At 42.1% G+C, this 9,495-nt stretch overlaps 2 protein-coding genes across 2 annotated transcripts; both read right to left on the reverse strand.

The window, feature by feature from the left end:
- Window positions 1–984: 984 nt before the first annotated feature.
- On the reverse strand, window positions 985–4,401 carry zpcx (zona pellucida protein C). Its single transcript, XM_052086496.1, has 9 exons — window positions 3,967–4,401; window positions 3,786–3,895; window positions 2,982–3,055; window positions 2,739–2,910; window positions 2,560–2,659; window positions 2,371–2,456; window positions 1,894–1,979; window positions 1,215–1,827; window positions 985–1,048 (listed from the first exon to the last, which is right to left on the reverse strand). Exons 1-9 carry the CDS (start codon window positions 4,336–4,338, stop codon window positions 1,027–1,029), a joined length of 1,635 nt encoding a protein of 544 aa, XP_051942456.1. The 5' UTR covers window positions 4,339–4,401; the 3' UTR covers window positions 985–1,026.
- Window positions 4,402–5,838: 1,437 nt separating this feature from the next.
- LOC127615012 (tubulin beta-4B chain-like) lies at window positions 5,839–8,957 on the reverse strand. Its single transcript, XM_052086506.1, has 5 exons — window positions 8,794–8,957; window positions 7,866–7,974; window positions 7,672–7,782; window positions 6,862–7,106; window positions 5,839–6,793 (listed from the first exon to the last, which is right to left on the reverse strand). Exons 1-5 carry the CDS (start codon window positions 8,848–8,850, stop codon window positions 5,984–5,986), a joined length of 1,332 nt encoding a protein of 443 aa, XP_051942466.1. The 5' UTR covers window positions 8,851–8,957; the 3' UTR covers window positions 5,839–5,983.
- Window positions 8,958–9,495: the final 538 nt, after the last annotated feature.

Genomic DNA, 9,495 nt, shown 5'->3' on the forward strand with positions numbered 1-9,495 from the left:
TACCGAATTCCATCTTTTTTTAAACTTTTTCTTTGCTTATTTACATCGTTTAATTGCGCAATATTGCAACAAATTGCATTGTATCGTATTGATTTGAACTAAATGTGTATCGCGTCGTATCACATCGTGAAGACGGTGAAACATATCGCATTGTGTCGCCAGAAAATTCCATGTATTGTTCAAGTATCACATCACTGGTAGTGCATCGAGATGTGTATCGAATCGTCTTCAGTGTTGAGATTCACATCACTACTAAGCACATGGCCTAGTTCCCAATAGCGACATCTGAAGGCGCGGGAGGCACACTGCCAGACAGAAGACTGTGTACACTAAGAAAAATAAAGAAATAAACCGATACTGTGTATATTCATTTAAAAAAGAGCTTAAATTGTTCCAATTTTGAGGGGTGGGGGGGGATTACGGGGCAGTAAAAAGTAGAACAGTGTCCTGGATATTTACTGTACTTTAAACCACAAGTGGTTGACAGAAGCCAAGTACTTAAATCTAAATATTTGATTTGAAGGAAAAGTTACAAAAAAAACCTCCCAATTCCCACACAAGTGGTACATAATGTCCTTCCAAATATTTAAAAATGTTCTCATGAACATTTTAAATGCTTTAAGCTGCACTTATACTAAAATCAAACTGCATGAGGTGTTTATATGATTCAAGGGACTCTCAAAGCGTGGTCCTTGCATTTTACCTGCCACACCATATTAAAAGGAACACTTGCCACAAATTACAGTGTACAGAAACCCAAGTATTTAAACGCTGCTGTGGGATGAGCCTTGCCACCAAATTCATGTTGTATATTACAGTTCATCAAGTAGATTTAAAAAAAAAAAACAGTAATTGGAGACACCACATCCTTGAAAAAGTAATAGGATCACATTAGTGAAAAACGCAACAGCAATACCGGTACTTATGCTGTTACTTCGACCACAAATTGGATTATGTCAACAAATGAACAAAGGCTTCAAGGAATGAATGGCAAATATATATTTTAATACGGCTGGAGAGTTGTAGTTACTCCTTTTTATCCATTTTCCTGGAAATGAAGGAAAACAAAAATTAAACCACAATTAACAAGCTACAACATACAGTACAAAGATCACTCTATTCTGCACATAGATCCAGTATTGTGGTGGGTGGTTACATATGAGAGTGTTGAAAATGGGGTAAGCAGGTCTGGCCTTTGCTACAAGCTCAGTTACCTCAACAAATCCAGAAAAGTAGAACGTAGTCCCCTGCGTGCTCGCCTGTGTTTACACCCAGGTTCATCTACTCCAAGTGATCTAAAAGCACCTCCATCTTGTGCTACCACCGCTTCCTCATAACTTAGAGTTTGGGAGCCATCAGCACTTTTGGACAGCTGAATTTTTGAGTGGCGTATTGGCTGGGCAGAGTTTGTCCGGTCTTGACTTTCCACTGCTTTCTCATCACCCCGCAGTTCATCTCGCACTTCGATGTGCAGAGGCCTGTCCGGGGCCAAGTCTGCACTTTGACCTTTGGTATCATTTAGGTTCGTCTTTAGTTTCAGGATGGGAATCTGGAGCTCATTTAATGCTTCATCATTTACAGTGTCGCTTTGTTCATTCTGCGCTGGTAGCACAAGTGTCAGGCTGGAGACCGGGTCTTGCTTCACAACCACCACAGCGCTTAGTGGAGTGGGCCACTGGAATTCACTTGAGAGTGAAGTGTCAATCACACTCTCGTCTTCTGGTGCGGCGGCATCTGACTGCATGTCGTTAAAGGCTGGTTTTGGGATAGTGGGTGCTGGTCTTTGCACCATGATCAATGGACCAGTGCTAACAAGTGCATTAGCATCTGTAGAAAAATAAAGTTTAATTTAGTAAGATTATTTGGTGTGTTTCTTTTACTCAAGAAACAGACCTTCAGAGAGATGCTTGACAGACAGGCCTTTACACTTTGCGTTACAGCAATGACACACCTTCACATTGCCACTTAGATCCTCCCATCTGAAAATAAAAATTAAAAAACATGAGGTGGGGGGGAATTGCGCAAGTATCACCGATCCCAAACTTGTAGCAGGGGAGTTCATTTACTCAAAACAGAGTACCAGGCATTTATTTCAAATAATCATTTGTGTGGAGGGCTGGGCGAGAATTGCCATTTCCACATTGCACTGGAACTTTGTAACCGTCTCGCATTAGGAATTTCACTTCCTTTTAACATTAATGCAGTTGGAGACAACTGCTTTTTGCCGACTTGTTTGGGGCGTTTTGATTATATATATATAATTTATATAATGAATGAATGAATGAATAGATATATTTTTTTAAGCAACTAATGAATGCATGCATCATTTAAAACAGAGGCCACTGTAATGCGATACAATAATTCAAATACCTCGAGTGGACCACATCATAGTTGCAAGATTTAGAGCCACTTGTTATCCCAATGTCTGTGATGAGCACACTACAGTGGATGTACAGCTTCAAGGGTGTGGGGGTGGGGGGGGGGGGGGGGGAGAAAAAAAAATAACACACATGGTCATTAGGTAAAGAACAAACTGTGCGGTATTTTAATACAACTCACCTCTGAAATCAAATAGGTGGAATTTAGAGCAAACTTCACTTCTGAATTGTCCGAGTTGAGGAACTTGACTGTGTAAGGAGAACCAAATGGGGCTGTGCAGCTACAAGGAGTACGAGCATCAAATCAAAATCTTCCTGATAATGTGCAAGTTGCACCGAAACAATTAAATGGCTGCTCACCCTTTATTCATTATGATTGCATGCCGGGGTTTGGTGTGAAACGCAGGAGATGCAGAGATGAAGCACGACTGGATAAAAAGCTGCTGTTGAGGACCGATTTTAGCAGACACCTGAACATTGATGATTTGGCCTCGCATATAGACGTTAGACTCCGCTGCACTTGTCCATGAGGCTGCAGGACAAACACGTGCTGAAGCATTCAACACAGATTACAATTATTATTTCCATCTGTACTGCACTCACGATCCATTGCTTGTATGCTGAACCGTCTGCTTTTTTCAGCAAGTGGGTGGTAGGGCAACTTTGGTTCTTTTAACCTGGAAGACATTTATCATTTATTGCCTGAAAGAAGACTATTTTTGTATACAGCTGCTGGCTTTCCACTTCTCCAAAAGCATGGTTACATTTGATGAGAATCCAAACGTAAAAGAAAAAAAAAAAAAAAAAAAGACCAGAGCCGCATAATTGAGCAGGTGAGATTGAGAAAACCCTAACAAATCACATGCTGCATTAAAGACCCCCGGACCCCCAAAAAACATTTTCTCTGACCTATTGTACGAACATGCCTAACCCAACTTGACAGTATCACATCTATTCAAGCATCCATTTTCTAAAGCTTACTCTCGCATAAGGGGCGCAGACAAGATAAGAAATCCTTTAGTCTCGCAATGGAGAAATTCCCAATTCACAGCAGCAAGCTGGAGCTCATCCCACAAGACTCTGGTCACATTTCAGTCTGGTTGCTAGGCAATCACAGCACATACGCAACAAAACAAACAAGTCTGTCACAATCACACATTTAAGTCAATTAACCTTAAAGACTCTGGGGCACAGCCAGAAATTTCACAACCCGATTTATAAGGCTGGAAAACAGAGTTTAGCATGATCTGAGCACCATTTGGTAAGAAATTGACCTTTAACATAGAAAACGCCATCTACGAATTGGCTGTGCTCATGTAGTAAGTCACTTGGTAAAATTACAAATTCTCTGTCACACACACAAACACACACCAAAATGTCCACACAAGTCTTACATGGATACAGTACCTATCTGGAAGACAAGAAAAGTGCACAGTAGAGGGTGTGAGCCTCGTGTTCAAGACTTTCCTGGGACTGAAATGAAGAAAGTTGGAGAACACATCCAAGCCGTTCTCCACCTGCGACACAATATTTCACTCGACAGCTCATTCAAATTAGAATTCAATCAATCAGACTTCGGTCAACTCACGTCATGACTTGTTCCACATTGATCGTAGCCGTACATGAACATCAGCTGGCTTGGTAGCTCACTGTTACTGTAACAGCCATCACCCAACTGAATTTCATCTCGGTGGAGGGTGACATCAGCCAGTCTCTTGTTGACAAGTAGAATTAGGTCGCGCTCATCACAGTAAACCTGAACGGCCTTCATGACAGAAGAAATATCAGCCGACGTGCCAAATCCAGGAAGTCGTGCGCTCCAGGGATTGAGGATGGCATTGAAATCACTGGCCATTTCATACGGAAAAGGAAGAATGCTTGGGATAAAGGCAGCTTCTGTCAAAGGAACCAGCAAGATATGGCCAACAAATGCACACCAAAGTACCTCCAGCACACCCATGGCTAAGCTCAAAGTGGATCAACCACTCTAACCATTGTGTGGAGCCGCGTGCCACTTATTGTCTCAGCGGTGAGGTGACAGCTGCTACCAGTCAAACTAATGAAGCTGGAGTGGCGCATTCGATGACAATTGGTGTTCACTTACCACACACTTGTGGTAACTGGAGAAAAGGTTTCCAAATAAATGCTTGTTATGGATAAGAAGTCATTGCAATCATAACTGCATGGCTAATTCTATGTTGCTTATTCTTCTCTATTTTATGCAAGCTAATAAAATCTGAATTTAAATGTTTACATCAGGGGCCCCCAAACTGCGGCCCGCGGGCACATTTGACCCGGCCCTCTAACCCTCCTGTTGTCCTCGGGTCAAAATGACCCGTCACTGTGTTAAAAACGCCCCCCAAAAAACCTAAATTATACATTTTTTACTTTTTATGACTTTTCCTAGATTGTCCCCAACCGCAGAAAAATTGAAATGTTTTTATTCACATTTCCATGGAAGCTGTACAAAGGTGGTCTTCGGGGCAAAATGACCCATGACGCAAATAGCATTGAAATCAAGGTCACAAAGTTATTTACACACCATAGAATGTTTCAGTGTTTTAGTTGTGTCTCAGATCAATTAGTAGAACACGTGAACAAGACGGTAGCAGACATAAACAAGACAAGATAGGTGGCGTTCTCGTAGATGGCAGAACTTTTTTTGTGGATTTCAAGGGGCTATAAAGAGAGAGTTGTTTAGTTATTTATTTCCTGTTTTTTTCTGTGAAGAACTCAGAGAGGGTTATTTAGTTATTTTTTTTTTTTCATTAATAGTGTTATTTGTTTCCTGACTTTTTTTTCTGTAAAGAACCTGGAAAGGGTTATTTGGTTACGTGTGGCTTTCTGGGAAACAATACATTTTTTAAGCTCCCCTACGATCGTTGATGTTACAAACTGACATCGCCCCCCATCAAAGAAGGGAAAAGTTATGTGGCCCTCACAGGAAAAAGTTTGGGGACCCCTGGTTTATATAGTTGTGCACCTGAATCATCACTGTGCATCTACTTGTGCACAACAGGATTTTCTACAATAACCGAAATCTTTTGCCAAAAGCAATGACCTATACAATTGGTACAATACATTTAATCCCGTTGGGAATACCTGACAGACATCAATTTTCTGATCTGCTTCCCCTCAAGGGTCATTACATGGTGGAGCCTATCCCAGCTTTTGTCGGGCAGTAGGCGGGGGACGCCCTGAACCGGTTACCAGCCCATCGAACCTCTGAGTGGTCCATTAGCCTACCATACAGGTTTTTGGAATGTGGGAGGAACCTGCAGTACCCGGAGAAAACCCACGGCATGGGGAGAACACGTGCAAACTTCACACGGGAAGGTTGCAGCCAGAATCGAACCCTGCACCTCTGCGCTGGGAGGCCGGCGCGCTAAGCAGTCGACCACCAGGTACCCGTCATATAAACTAAAAACATTGCTGGTTGATGCATAAGAATGAACATGAAGACTGTTGAGCAACATCATTTAATATGACAAGGCTGAACTTTTTTTATTCAAAGATCTACAAAATATCCCCAGTGAAACCGGAGACCAGCCAATGCTGGTTTCTTCATTTGCCAATGAATGCACTGATATTGTTATCTTCAAGCTTTAGTCGTCTTCAGCTTCCTCCTCACCTTCCCCTTCATCCTCAGCAGTAGCGTCCTGGTACTGCTGGTACTCGGACACCAAATCATTCATGTTGCTCTCAGCTTCAGTGAACTCCATCTCATCCATACCCTCACCCGTGTACCAGTGCAGAAAGGCCTTACGGCGCAGCATGGCTGTGAACTGTTCAGAGATACGCTTGAACATCTCCTGGATGGCTGTGGTGTTGCCTATGAAGGTGACGGCCATCTTGAGGCCGCGGGGAGGAATGTCACAGACGGCGGTTTTGACATTGTTGGGGATCCATTCGACGAAGTAACTGCTGTTCTTGTTCTGGACGTTGAGCATCTGTTCATCCACTTCCTTCATAGACATTCGCCCACGGAACACAGTGGCAACCGTTAGGTAGCGGCCTTGACGCGGGTCGCACGCCGCCATCATATTCTTGGCATCGAACGCTTGCTGGGTGAGCTCGGGTACCGTGAGTGCTCGGTACTGTTGGCTCCCCCTGCTGGTTAGCGGAGCAAAGCCTGGCATGAAAAAATGCAATCGAGGGAACGGTACCATGTTGACAGCCAGTTTACGGAGGTCAGCGTTGAGCTGGCCTGGGAAGCGCAGACAGGTCGTGACTCCGCTCATGGTGGAGGACACCAGGTGGTTAAGGTCTCCGTAAGTGGGCGTGGTCAGTTTCAGTGTGCGGAAGCAGATGTCGTAGAGAGCTTCGTTGTCAATGCAGTAGGTTTCATCTGTGTTCTCAACAAGCTGGTGGATGGAGAGAGTGGCGTTGTATGGTTCGACCACAGTGTCAGACACCTGATAGAAAAAAGTGCATATTTAGCAACGTTAGCCAAAACAAAGGTTATATTACAAGGACGGCTAACCTTGGGGGAGGGCACCACACTAAACGTATTCATGATCCTATCGGGGTATTCTTCACGAATCTTGCTGATGAGCAGGGTTCCCATGCCCGATCCAGTTCCACCCCCGAGAGCATGTGTCAGCTGGTACCCTTGCAGGCAGTCACAGTTCTCCGATTCTTTGCGTACCACATCCAGAACCGAGTCGACCACCTCAGCTCCCTCAGTGTAGTGACCTTTTGCCCAGTTGTTACCAGCACCGCTCTGACCTTTGGAGGAAAGAATGACCTTTGTCAATTTAATAGTCCTAATCATCCATTCATCAATTTTCTATAATTACTGCTTATCCTGTTCAGTGTTGCAGGGAGCAGCAGCCTGGCCCAGTTGACTTTGGGCGCACGGTTGACTACATTCACTCACTCACATCGTCACTGAGAGGGAAACTAATCACGCTGACTGCCTTGTAGTCAGGTGAATGACCCACTACACAGAAAAAAAATGGGTGTGTTGAATTCACTAAATTGTATTTCATTGGATCCAGATGATTTTTACCACTTGACAAAATAAAACTGAGCAAATTCAAGAAAACCTTTTTCAATGTACACCTTCAATAACTAGTCATGAACATATTCAGATTAAGTAGGACTAATTTACATCGCATGAATGGAACACAATTCTTTTGTCAAATCTAACTGGGGCCCCTCTTGCATGCAGTGGTAAATCGAATACTGTACATGATTCAAATAACATGGTACGCTGACATTTTTAAACATCAAGATCTGATGTGCAACCGTAACCATTTGTCTGGTGATAAACTCATTTTAAATCACTCACCAAACACAAAATTGTCAGGTCTGAATATCTGTCCAAAGGGTCCGGATCTCACAGAGTCCATTGTACCTGGTTCCAAGTCCACAAGAACAGCACGTGGCACATATTTACCTCCTAAGTGGAAAAGAATAACAATGGTATATTGACGACCCAATTGGAAGTTCATGTCCAAACATTTTAAACAATCATGTCAGAACCTGTTGCCTCATTATAATAAACATTTATCCTGTCCAGCTGCAGGTCACTGTCTCCATGGTACGTCCCTGTTGGGTCAACGCCGTGCTCGTCACTGATCACTTCCCAGAACTGCAAAAACAAAGTTGGATCACAAGATTACTCAATAATAAGAGCAGATGAACAATTTGTCATTGATACCATTTGGACCCAGAACCTCCTTGCTATGTGAACAATTTTCTTGCTCTAAACATGGCACCATTCTTAATAGCTCGAGAATTAACAGGTAGAAATTAAAATATGAGGATTTTGCAGACAAAAATGTCACACAATAGCGTACAAGTACGAGTAAACAGATTGCATGCCAATATTTAACTTTTATATATGGACATCGAGGAATTAAACCTACGTGGAGTGAACATGGGGGAGCACAGAGGCCAAGTGGTTAGCCTACCGGTAATAAAAGAAAAAAAAAAGCAGTCCTGTCTAACAGTTCTGAGGTTCAGGGTTTGACTCTTGGACTAGATTTATGCTTCTGCATTCCAAAATCATGAATGTTCAGTTAATTGAGAACTCTAAAATTGCCAATAAGTGAAAATTTGTGGATAAATATTCTTTGTGCCTGGATTTGGCTGGCAACCCGTTCAGGATGTACACTGCCACTTAGCCAAAGTGAGCCTAATAAAGTTCCCAAATTGTGTGAAAGAAAATGGATTGAGTGAAAATGGTGGAGAAAAAAGCTTTCACCCACTCTTGATGAAGATATAAGGTTAACAAATTCAATTTGCAAATCAATATGTAAATTCAATATGTAAATCGTATGGATCTTGTCAAAAGAAAATGCACTTGCACAAAAGAAAGTTAGTAATTAGATTTTATTTTATTTTTTTATCCATAAACCGTTAAAAAATATTTAGGTGCATTCTGATAGTTATAATTTTGAATAATTACCTTGGCACCAATCTGGTTACCACATTGGCCCGCCTGGATGTGAACGATTTCCCTCATTGTTGAAACAAAAACAATATATAAAACGTTGGACACTTTGGAATGTTGAGGGTCAAATCTTCTAATGTTGCGATATCTGTTTCTTTTTTCCCGACTACGGCAGAAGTGCCCTATACCCCGAGCAGAGCCGTCGCCACACTTGACTCTGTCACAGAGGTGCACGGTCACCTCACGCGGGCACGTATGAGCGTGCACGCAGGTGACGCTTGCACGTCGACCTATTGTAAGAAGGCATTTCGGCGAATTAAAGCTGTGCATTTCCACCATGTTTTTCTCGCAAGTAATAAATACAGAGGCTCACACATGACAACATTAATCATTACAGCATTCAATTAGTCATCGTACGTAAGACAACGTCCGTTTTTATAACAACATCAATCAGACATCACATATGACGTACTAATGTATTGAATCAATAACACATTCTTGTCATCACAATAAAGAATTAGATCAGCTGTATGAAATCTAGATATGGGAGTATGCATTTTGACTATACTGTAATACCTGCACTTTTAAATCAGATGCAAGTTTTGATTTGTTTTTTTTGCTCTCGTTTTTTCTGTAGCACAAAATGTGCCCATAATGACGATAATTTAAAAATATATATGTATGATGTAAATATGTTATATAGTATTAGATTTCGTA

The sequence above is a fragment of the Hippocampus zosterae genome, chromosome 14, assembly GCF_025434085.1.
Source record: "Hippocampus zosterae strain Florida chromosome 14, ASM2543408v3, whole genome shotgun sequence".
In the NCBI taxonomy this organism is placed as follows: domain Eukaryota; kingdom Metazoa; phylum Chordata; class Actinopteri; order Syngnathiformes; family Syngnathidae; genus Hippocampus; species Hippocampus zosterae.

What these genes read in the sequence shown, in the direction of transcription:
- zpcx (XM_052086496.1), bottom strand. Translation starts at nt 4,338, where the DNA reads ATGGGTGTGCTGGAGGTACTTTGGTGTGCATTTGTTGGCCATATCTTG. An exon ending in AATGTGGAACAAGTCATGAC is followed by an intron (nt 3,896 to 3,966) that starts GTGAGTTGACCG and finishes ATTGTGTCGCAG; the next exon opens with GTGGAGAACGGCTTGGATGT. An exon ending in TTTTCTTGTCTTCCAGATAG is followed by an intron (nt 3,056 to 3,785) that starts GTACTGTATCCA and finishes AATGTCTTCCAG; the next exon opens with GTTAAAAGAACCAAAGTTGC.
- LOC127615012 (XM_052086506.1), bottom strand. Translation starts at nt 8,850, where the DNA reads ATGAGGGAAATCGTTCACATCCAGGCGGGCCAATGTGGTAACCAGATT. An exon ending in TTATTATAATGAGGCAACAG is followed by an intron (nt 7,783 to 7,865) that starts GTTCTGACATGA and finishes TTTTCCACTTAG; the next exon opens with GAGGTAAATATGTGCCACGT. An exon ending in GTGTGGTGCCCTCCCCCAAG is followed by an intron (nt 6,794 to 6,861) that starts GTTAGCCGTCCT and finishes TTTTTCTATCAG; the next exon opens with GTGTCTGACACTGTGGTCGA.